Source organism: Punctularia strigosozonata (genome assembly GCF_000264995.1).
Source record: "Punctularia strigosozonata HHB-11173 SS5 unplaced genomic scaffold PUNSTscaffold_13, whole genome shotgun sequence".
Classification (NCBI taxonomy): domain Eukaryota; kingdom Fungi; phylum Basidiomycota; class Agaricomycetes; order Corticiales; family Punctulariaceae; genus Punctularia; species Punctularia strigosozonata.
Genome location: NW_006767445.1, coordinates 474128 through 487653, shown reverse-complemented (window position 1 = coordinate 487653; position 13526 = coordinate 474128). Strand labels below are relative to the sequence as shown.

Below are 13526 nucleotides of genomic sequence, written 5' to 3'. Positions count from 1 at the left end.
TGAGTATCCGTGTAAATCGCAGTCGTTCCTTGCTTTTCGGTTTGTGAGCCAGGCTACGGATCTGGTATAGGCAGACGGCGGCTCGAGCGCGCAAACTTGTACATACCACAGAAGGAGTGAGAGACGGATACCATGAAACCCAAAGTATTGACGTAGACCAAAACCCAGTAAATGGCGACCCCGTTACGGCTACGACATGCTCGCGTCCGAGTCAGAACGCGAACGCGCTCCGCCCTGATCCATCGCAGTTGACATTCTCATTTCTTCCAGGCCAGCCAACAGACGTTGCGCCTCTGCGGCCAACAACGCTAGCTCCCTGCCGCGCTCGAAGATGTCTGAATCGTCGCTTGGGTAGGGGGCGGCCTCGTCCGCCTGTTGCCCAGGACTGGAACTGCCCATCCTCCAAGGGGACCGCTGGGCCCGCCACGTTGCAGGCTCGCGGGCGTGTAGCCCATACGTCGCCGGCACGGACTTCTTCTTGACGTGGACGGACGACGACCGAGCGTGTCCCATCTTCGGGGTCGACGTCAGTCCCATACGCGATTTGGGCCGAATCCGACTACCCATCGCCGATCCTACGAACGTGCGATCTGCCCCGGTCTTCAGGGCCTCCAGCGAGAGCTTGGCGTCGCCTGCAACAGACGCAACGAAGATGGGCTGCGACATCGTGCGGCGGTGGGCGCCGCTTCGGAGCGCGTCTTTGCGAGGTCGCGCCTGACGCGGCGCTGGCGTCGGCGTCGTCTCGCCCTCCCGCACTCTCTCCCACTGCCGCTCACCCTCGCTCCGCTGCCTCTTCACCGGCCTGACCTCTCCAAGATCCCAAATACCGGTCCCTTCCCCGCCGTCGTCCATGTCCGCGTCTTCCTCCGCTTCCGCAAGGATGTGTAGCCGCGCGCTGTCTCCCGGTCCGCTCGCCGCGGTGTATATTGCCAAGCCCGTCTGGGCTCCTCCTACGCGCGTCCGCTTGCGCTTCCTGTCGGGCGGAGACTCCGCGCTCTGCGGCGTGCGTGGCGGCCTTATCTTCAAGCCTTGCGATTCGATACGCGCCAGAGCCTCCACATCCAGCGATTGCGTTCGCCCGTGCCCATGCTTGACGCTCCTCGCCGCTATCGGCGGCCCACGAACGCCGCCCTTGCCCGCCCCGCGTTCCCTAGCTCGTTCTGGAAGAGCTTCCTTCTCCCTCAGCCCGACGACCACCTCGATCGCCCGCCGGATGGCGCCTTCACCCCGCGCCGGGTTCACATCGATTTGCATGGGGCCAGGCAAGCTCGCGTTGAGCGCGAGCGCGACGTCGACGAGTTGCGCGCGGGCCATCGTGACCAGGTCCTCGTGGCAGCAGAACGGGAAAGCGGCGAGCGCGGTGATCACGATCGCGTCGCGCGAGGTGTCGAGGTGCTGCAGGGCGACGCGGTGCGGCGGAGTGCGGCAGGCGCGGGCAGGCAGGCCTTCGGTGCGGCTGCGCTTGTGGCCGCGAGCGTGAGGCGGGGTGGCCGGAACGGCGTGGTGCGGGGCGGTCTTCGGCTTGAGGAAATTGAGTAGAGGCTGCAGCCGCCGGACGGGGCTGAACGGGTTGCGATTCATGTCCGCGTCGAAGGTTGTAAAGGTTCGAGAACCATAGACTCAAGAAAAGAGAGTAGTAAGTGTGCGTGTTAACGAGTGAATTGAGGTGAATCGATAGTTATGTGCGCGCCCCGAACATGGGGGAGGTAAACTTGTCCTGTGCGGATACTTATGCACATCCGGAGAACGTATCTTCCCGAATTTTTGACTTTCCAAACTGACATGCTGACATATGTCCACGCAAGAAGCAGCCAATGCGGAGAGTCGGTGTAGCTCGAAGCACGCTACCTTGACGTGTGACAGACGGTAGAACGACAGAATAGCACCCTGAAGTCGGACCAGACGCGTATCGCTCCTAGAACTCGGGCCCCAAAATTGCTGAGTACATGTACAATGATCATTGTTGGCTATGGCAGATCAACCTAACTGTAATCAGCGAAACCCTGCAGCTTCCTGGCTATCCGCGGCGGAAACTTGAACGCAGACAGCTTTTCTCCAAACGTCCGCACGACTCTCAGCAAGCCATCCTTGAGGGCTGTAACGTCGGTCAGACAAAGGCAGAGCACAATGGGGGCGACAACAACTGACCATCAGATACCACTGCCATATGCTCACTCGCTTTAGCTACCTCCTGCGCTTGTGCGTCACGTTCCCGAAGTTGGTTCAGGGGTAGTGCCGCCTCCTCTTCTGGAGATAATGCAGGCGGGGCGTACGTCTTCGTTATCTCAGCGTGGTATTCTTCTATCGCAGTCAGGAGGGAGACAAACGCCTCGAGAATGCGAGGTATATCGCGTTGGACGACACCATAGCGATCTTCCTTAAGTGACGCGCACACCAGGTAGGAAAGCACTGTAACGTGGCTGAGTGTCATCAAGTCGCCGAAGCATAAGTGCGAAACATACCTTCGACGACGATCGCGTCCAGTTCTCGATTTGGTAGCGAACGTTCCACCAGTTTACTCGCCCTATCTCGAGCCCACCAGTCGTATACCTCGTCCCCGAGCTCCACGGCCCACGCCGGCACGTTGCTTCTCAGCACCTCCTTCCCCTTGCCCTTTGCAGTCGTTACGACGGATCTCACGTCGGGCACTTTAACCGTCTCCACCTTCTCCTTGACTACCGCAAAGCTATCCGCGGGGCCCTTCACGAGCTCCGAGCTCCTCACGCTCCTGAAGAGATCCGGAAGATGCAGGTTCTGTTCCGTCTCCTCGACCGCCTGGCTCATCGTTCCGTCGCTCGCGAGGCTTTCCACCACCTTCCGGATCGGGCTCTCCTGGGTGCTCTTGAATATCGGGCCCTTCTTCAGCGGCGTGCCCGGTGCCCTGGGGGCGACGGATTTCGCGGCGGGAGGTGCGGCGGGCGGGGGTAGAGGAGGCTTTCCTCGTCGGAGAAGGTGCTGGTAGTCTCGGCCGAGCAGGAGGAGGCTCTCGCGGCACAGCACGGCCCACATGCTCGGATTGTACTTCTGGTCCGCGAACAGCGCCGTTCGTTTCGCGCTCGCCGCGGTCGAATCATCTTGCGCCAATTGCTGCAGTTCTGCGTACGCAAAGCGACGGAAGTAACCGGCGGGATCGGTGGACGTGATTCCTGAGACCAACGCCAACGCGGGATCAGCCGTTAATTGATAGACGGTAATCGGCTAGGTGGAAAACCAGTTGTCGTCAGTATGGCGTGTACACCAGGACATGAATGCAACGCGGCGAACTCACCTCAGCAACAATGTCATCAAACAGGGTCTCCGCGACTTCCCATAAGACGACGGTTGAGAATCCGAGGGCAGATGTCCTGAACAGCAAGCCCAGATTCCGCAAAGGGAGGACAAAAGTCCACTCGCTCCGTCTTGAGATAACGTATCCTAGGAAAGGACGCAGAAATTGGCCGAGCAGTGGTATCCTCAGGACGATTGGTATGACGAAAGCCCGTGATAGCGCAAAGATGAACGCATATGTCGCCGCCGCAATCAGCGTAAACACTGCCGCTTTCAGAGCGAGGATGCCAGCGAGGACTACACGGGCACTGGCTGGTTGAGTCCTGTCCACCTAGTGCAAAGAGGCAAGGGTTAGGTGAATGGCTTCAAGATGACAGAGTGGCTACCGATACATACAAAGCTCGGTGATGCCTTCGACCTTAGCGCGAAGCGATCCAACATGAGGTTGCGAAGAAGGAACGCAGCCCCGAGGTAGACGGAGAATAGGAGGGTGTACAAGAATCGGCCATTGAGGTAGTACGGATGCTTCCTGACGAAGCATACGGTCAGCGGGAGAAGCTATGAACCAAACCAAGTGACGTACTTCGACTTCACAAATACCGACAGCTGCGGATCATTATCCTGGGCCAATTTCGCGGCAATAATGTGGAGGAGGAATATGCACGCCGAACTTGCGGTGTAGGTGGCGAACCCATACAACGTAGTGGGTTTTGCAAGTGCGTTGCGTACAGTCTGAGATGGTGATGGCGCAATAGAGGCTGCGGCTAATGGAACAGTGAGCTTCATTGACGCGCGATCTTGGTTAAGGACTCACCTGTCAATGACCACCGTCGGAAAATGATGAGAGGCAGGACACCGCCAGCCCACGTCAACGCCGCAAGTAGCAAGGTCGAAGACTCAGGTATGTATGCTACCCACCCTCCTGTGATGACAGGTCGCAGTCCGGTCTTCAACCAGGACAACCATATGGCAGAGGCGACCAAGGAGCACAGCGCAGAGTGAAGGAAGACATGCCGCGTGAGGCGATGTCGGAGTACAGCTTTGACGAGTGGTTCGTAGTTTTGAGCAGCAGGTGGTATACTCGAGAGAGATCGCGGAGAGAACGATCCGGATGCTGCGAACGATGAGCGAAGTATCGCTGACATCGTCGGTGAAGACGACCTCAGCGCGCGCCGCAACGAGCAAAGGCAAACGCGTGCACAGCCCGCATCACGTGCATTTGTGCATTGATGGCAGAATCAGTGACACTGACAAGCGCCTCTATACAGCCTCGGAGTCACGACGCCGGGTCCACAAAAACCTATCCGCCATTCATTATACTATTACAAGGATTATCTTTACTCTATCAGAACTTTTGATGTATGTGACGCCGGAGTTTATTCACTCGATCCGCAGTCGGACTCGAGGAACATCGATGTGTCAAAACTGTGCATTCAGGAACCGGGCAATCGGTTATATGTTGGAGGTAAAGAAAGCCCTGCGGTCGTAGTCGCACTATCTGCGGAAGGAGGGAGGGTAGCAACCTTTACAGATTCGGAGAGGAGATATCTGTCTCTGAGCGGTACGAAGCCAGATATTTTTGGCGGATACATCACGACGAGATACTAAGAAGCACAATTAGCACACGAGATACGATCGGTGCAGCATGAATACGTACCGTGATTCTGTACGCGCCGAATATCATCGTAGGAGCAATGTCCTCGGGCAGCGTAAACTCTCCGCAGAGCGTACGCGAATTGACGGGGTCGCCATTGTTGTTGGGCTCGACAAACCGACGCCATGTGGTGTACCCAAGAGGACGTGCATGGGATGCCACCGGAGTGTTCGGATTGCTTCCAGGATCATGCGCATTCCGGAGCAGACCGACGTTATGCGCCGAAGGATTGGACAAGAGCTCTAAAGCTTGCGAGTCGTCTGACGATATTTGCAGCATCATCTGCAAATGATGACCACGGACGTAGCAAAGCTGATCATGAGACAAGTGCTAGATCAGTACGAGATTTATGAGAAATGTAAACGGTAGTAAGCGTACCGGACGCGCGAGCGATAGCTGATACGGAAATGTAACGAGACAACGTTGGCCTGACAACACGCTGGAATATTGAATGATTACGGACCTTTAGGTTCACCGCGACCTCTCGGCTATTGAATAGCTTGCCCTTCATCTTGATCGGCTCAAACGAGATCCAACCTTCTGGGTCTCCCTCGACGCCGTGCAGATCGATTTGATTCGACAACGCCAACTGACGGAACAAAGACGGAGGGTCTGGACGTAAGCTGGGGACAAAGAGTATCGGCGTGCTCAATCTTTGATGATTCGATATTGAGCTGAAGAATACGAATACCAGCGTGAATGACGACGTACATGGAATCAAATCTCAATATGCCCTTGCGAAGACGAACGGATATGTGATATTTGATGCTGAAAGACGATTGAACCTCGTTGAACGACGGCGGAAGTTTGAACGACGACGATGGCGACTTCCCCCGCATTTGTGCGGACAGCTCGACGGTACGAGGAAGTTCGAATGAGAACGGCATGGATAGCTGTCCGCGGAGTTTGGTGCTCGCTGCTCCTGGCTTGAGGACCGTCGAACCGAAGGACGACCCCGAACCGTCCGACGAACAGCGCGTCAACGTCGCGTCCGACGAGCCGAGAGTTTTGGTTTCTGACAAAAATGTATGTTGCCCGGACACTATGCTGTCCAGCCTTCCGGTAAGCTACACCGTCACCGTTTCAAGACGGTCAGAGATAGAAAGCAGCGTAACAATGATGCTCACCGTCACCACGACGCCGACAAGAGATTCACCAGAGGATAAATCTACGGCGACAGATCCGGAGATGCCGTCTCCTTCATGGACAACGGGGGGGCCATCCGCGGCTCTGCTGGAGAGTTTCAATGTCGCCCAGGGCCTGCCCTTGGTGGACAGGTGGAACGAGCTCTCAGACAGCGGTCGGACGGGATGAGAGGTGGGCCGGTACGCCGGCAAGTTGTCTGTATCAGCCACAAAATTTGTCATGAGTGCGTGGCAGGGAGGGATACAAATGAGTCTGAGAGGCGTAGCACGGATTTATAGAGGTGAGTGAGTCAGTAGTGCCAAACAAGTGACGCGGGCCCCAGCATCTCGCTAGATCATCTCCAGGATCCACGGGCCGCAGTTGAGATTGTGCTGTGCAGTGTATGCACGACACCCTGTCTGGTATTCAATCTACTCTCCGTTCTCCCGCGTAAAGTTGGATGGTTTCTATTACCGGTCCAAGCGCGTGTCTGAGGACGATGATGGAACAGCGCCTCCCGAAGACTGCAGCACGCAGTTTGCCTACTTTCAAGGGCAGTTCCGGGCGCTGCATACAGCAGCTCAGTATACCACAGGAGTCTGCAGATAGCTAACATCTATCCAAATCACGGTCTCCGCGACGGATCGTCAGTTGCAAAACTCCCGACGCCAGCGGTCACAACCTGAGATGTCCGTGCGCAACGCAACCCGTGAGATTTCTGGCCTCCTCTGACTCACGTCCGGTGCCCGAGCGAGTCAGAGGAGAGTCAGGATAGTCAAAGGAAGCCCCGGCGGGAAGGTATTCGTGAAACGAGAACCACTGCTCTTGGATGAAGAACAAGGCGAGCGGTGCAACACGAGTTATTTACGTACTCACATGAACGCGCCCATCTGGTCCGAGCGATCGCGCGACTCGCCGGTTGAAACTGTAACGAAATTGCCGGCACCTGAACAGCTCAATTGTTTTGGAAGATAGACGTCGTCTTATCGAGGTAACGGGCATTGGTGCAACGAACCATTCTTATGTCTTTTTTCAGCGCAACATCAGCTGCTCGGCGTCCATCGTACCTTGCTAAAATTTACATCGTCCCGCCCAAGCTGTAGCCCAGACATTTCCAAGAAAGTGTCTGTGAGCTGGCAACGCTTGCCCATCCCGCGAAGTGATGCCGGCCTTGGTGCTTGATACAAGATGGTTGGCGTCCGACAGAAACGGAGTCTGCGTGTTCGTGAAAGTCGTCTAATGTTCCCACGCACAGCTCTTGCAACCCGCTGCGATCGTGGCGCTCGAAGCGCACCTACCGAGGCTATCGCCCCACTCCAATCCGAGGTCTGCAGCTTTTCAAGGAGGGGCGCTACGCTAGGCATTCTCGGCCATGAAAGCTATCAAAGGTATGCACCTCCATGGTCGGCAGAGAAATTTTGTCTTAACCGTATGTTGTTTGCCGTAGGTGTCCTCCTGACATGGTGCGCCACAATTCCTTCAGTCTCTCCAAGACGGCGTGTGTTAACCTTAGTCTCATCCTGGCAGTGACTCGGCTGTGAAGCAAATTTTGCTCACCATGAACGAGCGTTGGCACTTCATCATCGAAGACCTCGACGACTTCCACGTCGTCATCAAAGCCGACGAAGAATACCGCGTCCGGAGAGAGCTAGAGACAGAAGTGCGCCCTTGTCCATACCTGATCTTCTTTTCCCTCGACGACTCACGTCTGTCAAGCTGGAGAAGAATACGTACAGTCTTGAAGGCTAGCCTGCCGGCGGATCATGGAGCGAACGCCACCCCGTCATTTCTGTCCATCTCCCTCTTGCCCGCCGAACCGCAGCCGAGAGTATCTGGACGCATGGTACAGCGCTTTCGCTTGCTGTCGTCGACATCTGGTGAGAGCGACGTGCCGTACAAACTCCGGGCCCGAAGGTCCACGATAACCCCGCGCTCTCCGCCATGCCATACCGTCCGAGGATCATCGCGGCACTGTTACATACATGCTCATTCGGCGCCGTGTTGTGTCCGTGAGACCCTCGATGATACCCATGCATCCCTCCCATCCCTGCGATGTGCTCGGCATGGTATCATGCAATGTATCACTATGGACGAAAACCCTCGCCAAAGGGGTCGCTTTCAGAACTTGATAGTCTTTATTTCATTTGTTCGCTCATTCTCATGGTTCATGAGATCGCGTTTCTTCCCATCAGATCGTGAATCCCAATACATACACTCGCGATTTGCCATTCCCTCTGGCACTTGGTGCGTCCTTATCGACGGCGTAGGCTTACGCGTCGCTATGGGTATATATAACTAAGAATCAAGACCATGCATGGTGCCGCCGACCAGAAGAGATATCGATCCAAATGACCCAGTGATTGAGTTGAACATATGAGAAGACCTAGAGAAGACGCAAGCGCCTGGCCTTTACGAGAGAGGTAAATTGCGCGTAGCCTAACTCTAAGCGAGCCGCGCGCACTTGGATCGTGCGACGACGGAGATCCGGAAGTGGAAGAGAATTCGATGGACATAAGAATAAGATGCAGACAGGATAGGTAGAAGGTAGGAATATCCCAAGCCCCAAGGGCTACATATCAGCCCCGCTACTCCCGCCCCGCCTCGCTTCTCCACGTTCCTACATACCATCCTGGCGCAAGCCGCCCCCGCTGTCGTTTCCCCTCCCCTCTCCGTGACTGGCGCGGCCGGCGCGCGGCGGTGATGCAGTGGACGACGCTGGAGGCGCTGGTCCTCGAGGGCGCCGTGCTCCGCGGCCTGTCATCGGTGTTCATGGGGGTCTACCTGTGCGAATTTCTGGCTGTCAACCTCTCAGAGCGCTGTCGCTAACCTCGATCACTATGTACTATCCCTTGCCTCGCCTCCTCCTCCACTCTGCAGATGGGATTATGTGCATACGCTGTGGTTTGAGTGGTGGCTGTTGCGGGGGAGGACGCCGTTCAGGTGGCCGTATGTGAGTACTTTGTCTAGTAGCTTGGCTATACCCGGGAACAACGCGATTCTCATTTACAGGTGTCATATTTCCTCGCGCGGTACTCGGCGTTGGTCTTCCTACTCCTGGGGTGCGTCATCCCGCCAGCTCGCTGTCGTCGTCCTCGGAAGCAAACTTCGCGTCCACCGTAGCCAAATTGTCGATCATCATGACGCACCCGACCTCAATTGCCAAGGTGCGTACCCTTTGGCTATAGCTCCAGCTTCCAGTTCTGATATGTGTCCCTGGCATTAGCCGCTGCTGCTGCGGTCGAGGCACGCTTCAGTCACATCACGTTATATACCCTACCATTGACCATTCGCATAGGCCATGGCATCGCTAGGAACCGGATGCGCATCCATGAACTTGATGATTCGCGCGTGAGTCCGACGTCCGACCACTCCGTCCTTCAATCACGAACATCCTCATGTCGCTAGTGTGTATATCTGGAAACAGATGCCGCATGCCTCCCTCGCCATAGCAGCGCTCGTCGCCATTTGCATCGGTCACTGGGGACTGCTAATCAATTGTACGACGTCCTCACTTTCACTCGGGCATCCTCTTAGACCTGGACGTCATGTAGCCTTCAGGATCATCGACTCGGACATTACAGACTCCGCCCCAAGCTGCACGATCTCGAGCACGAACGGACACATGCTCGGGATCATCTACGCTTACAGTGCGTTCCCCCACCGCATCGTTCTTCCATCCCTCGCTCACGCATAGTTCCACTATTCAGCGCTGGCGTACGACTTTGTCGTCATGGTCGCCAGCATCGCCGCCCTTGCGAAGATGGAGGGCAGCCTGACGAAGATGGAGGACAGCCTCCCCCGTACGCTGTATCGCCAAGGCGTCGGCTTCTTCCTCATCTCCTGCGTCTCGAATCTCATCCCCATGGTACGTTCCCAAACCCTCCCTCCGTTAGCTGCCCACTCACTACCAGCAGGTCTTCGCATTCATGAGGCTGAGCCGTGCGTACACCTATTCCTCTTGTCTCATACCTCCACCCTGACGCTCATCCCATTCTTGATAGCCATCATGGACGTAATGCTCACCGGCCCCTCGCTCATCGTCTGCGTCATCGCCTCGTGCCGCATCACGACGCACCTGATCGCGTCGAACGCTCAAGACCGACGCATCCCGACCTTCGCCAACGCCAATGCCGACAACGTCGTCGTGGACACCCAGGAGACGGGCCCGACCCTGCAATTCACCTCCCACATTTCTATGCCTCCGTACGCGCCTATCATCTCTTCCCCCGGCCCAAGCTAAACCCAGTTATCCATGCCTATTTCAGCAACCCTTCGCAGTTCACCCTCCAGCTCAAATCCGGCGTCGCGCACCGGGACGCCCTCGACCGAGATCGGAACTTGGACCGTCATGACCTCCCATCACCACCGCCGCCCAACTCGCCTCCGGACCACCCTCCACCACCGGGACTACCGTTCACCGCCACCGATCCATCGCCGCCTCTGCACATGCACCATACTTCGCACGACGTCGTCGCACCGTCACCGCCCCCTGCAGCGCACCTCATCGGGAGGCGAATATTCAACTACGATCTTCATCGTCCACGAGATCCTCCGCCACCAAGTCACAACGGATGGGAGATCCAAGAGGTCGCGCGCTCGTCCGGTCGTGTATAGTGAATCCAGCAGTGGGACGCACTGAGACCATCACATCTTTAATTTCTTGTACCACCCTGCACACCGCTACTCCTACATCATTGAAGCATACGCATAGGCTGCACCACACTGTTAATGCGCATCATCACTACCTGTAACATACGCATGCTCGCACATAATCTTGGTATTCTCTAGGCTGGAAACTCAGAGGGGATCGATCTGTATTCCTATTCTTGTGATACATAGACTCTTTCGTGGTTGGAGGGGTACATTGCGAAGTGTCGTGGATAGGAGGGGCTGTCACGAGCGAAACTAGCGAGGTCGGTTCACGCTATCGTGCACCCATCTGGCAGCTTTGGCAAGCCGTCGGGGCCGACGTCGAGACCGGGCGGGAGGGGGCCCATGATCTCCGGCGGCGGCGAGCCATGAGATTGCATCTTTCGCGAAAAAAAACCCCCGTTAGCCGACGGGTAAGACGGGAAGAAAAGGAGAGGTTGCCCGTTTACCTCGTTCATGAGGGTGACGATCCGAGTCCCCTTTTGCGCGTCTTCGTCCGAGTAGGACGGGTCTTCGAACACCTCGACGATCTGTTGGACGCACGAGTATTGCCGCTCGTACCGGTCCTTATCCGCTGTCGATAATTTGGCCGAGTTCTCCGCGAGGTAATCTGGGAACTGCGCGAGCGGCACACGATCAGCAGAAAGGACAGCGACAAGCAGAGAACAGGACGCGCAGAGGAAGAGAGACGAACCTTATCGTGCAGCTCCTTGAGCGGCTCGTACAGCACATCCTTGCTCATCAGCTGTGTCATCATGCTCTCCAATATGCTCTGGAAGTCCTCCTCCGTCTCGCCGTTCTCGCCGTCGAGCTTGAGCTGCGCCAGGAGCGCCTCGAGCGAGTCCGGCGGCGGCGCGTTGTCGGCCTCCTTCAGCGCCTCCTCGCTCTGCTTCATCTTGTCCATCGTCTCCCGGATCGTCTTCTGGAAGTCGTTGTCTTCCGCGGGGACGGTACCGGTGGGCGCGCCCTCGCTCATGCCGTTCATGCCCTCGACCAGCATCGCTTCCCAGGCAGCCATGAGCCGCTCCTTTTCTACATCGCTCGACTCCCCGCCTCCCTCCTGCCCCGTACCCGCGACGCCGGTGGCCCCAGGATGCTGCCCACCGAGATCCTTCATAAACGACTCCATCTCCTTCGCGAACGCGCGCGCAAAGTCGGAATCGAGCCCGTCGTCATCTTCCGCCTTATCCTTTCCCGCCTCGAGCGCGGGCGCCTTCGCTGCCGATGCGGGTTTAGCAGCGGTAGTAGAAGGCGCCGGGGTGGCGAACTGTTCGACGACGTCTGAGCGATGTGCGCGCTTCAGATGGAGGGGACAAGGCTGCGACGGTGTCACTGACCGTCGAGGTCGTCGACGTCTTCCTCGTCCTCGATGTGCGGCTTGTGCGATGATGACATGGAGAGACAGAGAGTAGACGAAGCGATGAAGGGGCGCGCAAGCTTGGCGCTCACAGACTCCGAGTCTGAAGGCGGATTTCACAGCCGCTGAGTAGAATCACATGAAGGTTTTCTACGACGCAGTTCAGCCCGAGGAGGGGTTTCGAGGGGGTTAGCGATATAGGATGACCGTGGATATATAGCAATGTAGCAAATATGGCTAGAAGTTCCGTGGATACAGCCGGTACACCGAAGCTACAATCGCCGCCTCTCTTTCTTCTTCGACATCGACGAGTACTTACGAGCTGATATTTACAGCTGATTCGGAAAATCATGAGCTGCGCCACTTTTTTGCGCGTTGCGTCGTGTACGAACCCTACGCTGGGGTTGTCTGTGTCAAGAGCGCAGACACGCCAGCGATACACGTTGATACGCTCCCCATGGGCTTCCGAACGATTAGTGACGACGTCAAACTACGTGCTTTGCATCTGATTGACAGGGGACTCGAACGCGAAGCAATATGTAGCATTATTGGCGTGTCTCTTGCTAGCTTGACACGATGGAAACACAATTTCGAGGAATACGACTCCCTTGCTCGACCTCCCCGGTCCATTCGTGGCCGACCCTCTCGGACGACGGGCGAGCAGCGGTCCGACATCCTGAATCTACTTATAGAGGCTCCAGACCTCTATCTTGACGAAGTCCAGCAGTGGCTTGCTATTGCCCACGAATTGGCTCTCTCGAAGACCGCGATCCATGACCTCATCAACGACTCTGGCTATACCTACAAGAAGCTGCAGAAGTCTGCCATTGAGAGGGATGAAGAACAACGGGCTACGTGGCGTCAGACTGTGCAGCAACACTTGCGTGCGCGGATGATCGTCACGGTTGACGAATCAAGCAAGGATGGGCGGACTTTGTGTCGGGTTTACGGTCGTTCGCAGGAAGGGGATCGAGCTCCGATGACAAATCCTTTGGCCAGAGGAGTAAGATATAGTGTTGTAGCAGCCCTGTCCCTCTCGGGATACGTGTCGACACGTGTTGTGGAGGGCTCCGTCAACGCATACGAATTCTTTGACTTCATTGTCGAGGAAGTGGTACGTCACATCAGGAGATGCATTTGAAGTAGTCTGACGAGTGCATAGCTTCCGCGCATGAACCCATATCCACAAGACCAGAGTGTCCTCATCCTCGACAACTGCTCGATCCACAAAATGGACACGCTACGCCGTGTTGTTGAGGGACAAGGTCTGTGTCTCATGTTGCAATCTCTCATCACACGGTGGTCCTGATGTTATGGCAGGATGCCTTTTAGTCTTTCTCCCACCATACTCACCGGATCTCAACCCTATTGAAGAGAGTTTCAGTGCATGTGCGTGTGCAATACACTTTGTCGCTCCAACTCAGTCGCTAACTTTATGCCAGTGAAGGCATGGCTTCGCAGAAGCTATCGACA

At 56.4% G+C, this 13526-nt stretch overlaps 7 protein-coding genes across 7 annotated transcripts; 3 read left to right on the top strand and 4 right to left on the bottom strand.

Annotated features, from left to right (window-relative positions):
* Positions 1-189: 189 nt before the first annotated feature.
* PUNSTDRAFT_137579 (uncharacterized protein) lies at positions 190-1581 on the bottom strand (the record flags this gene model as incomplete). Its single annotated transcript, XM_007387223.1, has 1 exon — positions 190-1581. The coding sequence occupies one exon, from the start codon at positions 1579-1581 to the stop codon at positions 190-192; it is 1392 nt and encodes a 463-aa protein (XP_007387285.1).
* A 401-nt stretch (positions 1582-1982) lies between these two features.
* On the bottom strand, positions 1983-4412 carry PUNSTDRAFT_74324 (uncharacterized protein; the record flags this gene model as incomplete). Its single annotated transcript, XM_007387222.1, has 7 exons — positions 1983-2095; positions 2149-2409; positions 2463-3198; positions 3269-3564; positions 3660-3796; positions 3851-4031; positions 4082-4412. The coding sequence occupies 7 exons, from the start codon at positions 4410-4412 to the stop codon at positions 1983-1985; spliced, it is 2055 nt and encodes a 684-aa protein (XP_007387284.1).
* A 213-nt stretch (positions 4413-4625) lies between these two features.
* On the bottom strand, positions 4626-6291 carry PUNSTDRAFT_54858 (uncharacterized protein; the record flags this gene model as incomplete). Its single annotated transcript, XM_007387221.1, has 6 exons — positions 4626-4871; positions 4925-5233; positions 5300-5317; positions 5385-5574; positions 5633-5988; positions 6049-6291. The coding sequence occupies 6 exons, from the start codon at positions 6286-6288 to the stop codon at positions 4701-4703; spliced, it is 1284 nt and encodes a 427-aa protein (XP_007387283.1). The 3' UTR covers positions 4626-4700.
* Positions 6292-7322: 1031 nt separating this feature from the next.
* PUNSTDRAFT_54857 (nucleotide excision repair TFIIH subunit) lies at positions 7323-8270 on the top strand. The gene is made up of 4 exons (XM_007387220.1): positions 7323-7434; positions 7494-7509; positions 7574-7706; positions 7763-8270. Exons 1-4 carry the CDS (start codon positions 7419-7421, stop codon positions 7793-7795), a joined length of 198 nt encoding a protein of 65 aa, XP_007387282.1. The 5' UTR covers positions 7323-7418; the 3' UTR covers positions 7796-8270.
* Positions 8271-9183: 913 nt separating this feature from the next.
* PUNSTDRAFT_46832 (uncharacterized protein) lies at positions 9184-10660 on the top strand (the record flags this gene model as incomplete). Its single annotated transcript, XM_007387219.1, has 8 exons — positions 9184-9210; positions 9342-9394; positions 9452-9543; positions 9598-9693; positions 9754-9911; positions 9940-9985; positions 10048-10249; positions 10312-10660. The coding sequence occupies 8 exons, from the start codon at positions 9184-9186 to the stop codon at positions 10658-10660; spliced, it is 1023 nt and encodes a 340-aa protein (XP_007387281.1).
* A 305-nt stretch (positions 10661-10965) lies between these two features.
* Positions 10966-11873, bottom strand: PUNSTDRAFT_74322 (Pex19 protein; the record flags this gene model as incomplete). The annotated part of the gene is made up of 3 exons (XM_007387218.1): positions 10966-11076; positions 11146-11313; positions 11391-11873. Coding segments are annotated over 3 exons (762 nt in total), but the record flags the coding sequence as incomplete, so codon positions are not given.
* A 637-nt stretch (positions 11874-12510) lies between these two features.
* Positions 12511-13362, top strand: PUNSTDRAFT_74334 (uncharacterized protein; the record flags this gene model as incomplete). Its single annotated transcript, XM_007387217.1, has 3 exons — positions 12511-12921; positions 13015-13167; positions 13216-13362. The coding sequence occupies 3 exons, from the start codon at positions 12511-12513 to the stop codon at positions 13360-13362; spliced, it is 711 nt and encodes a 236-aa protein (XP_007387279.1).
* Positions 13363-13526: the final 164 nt, after the last annotated feature.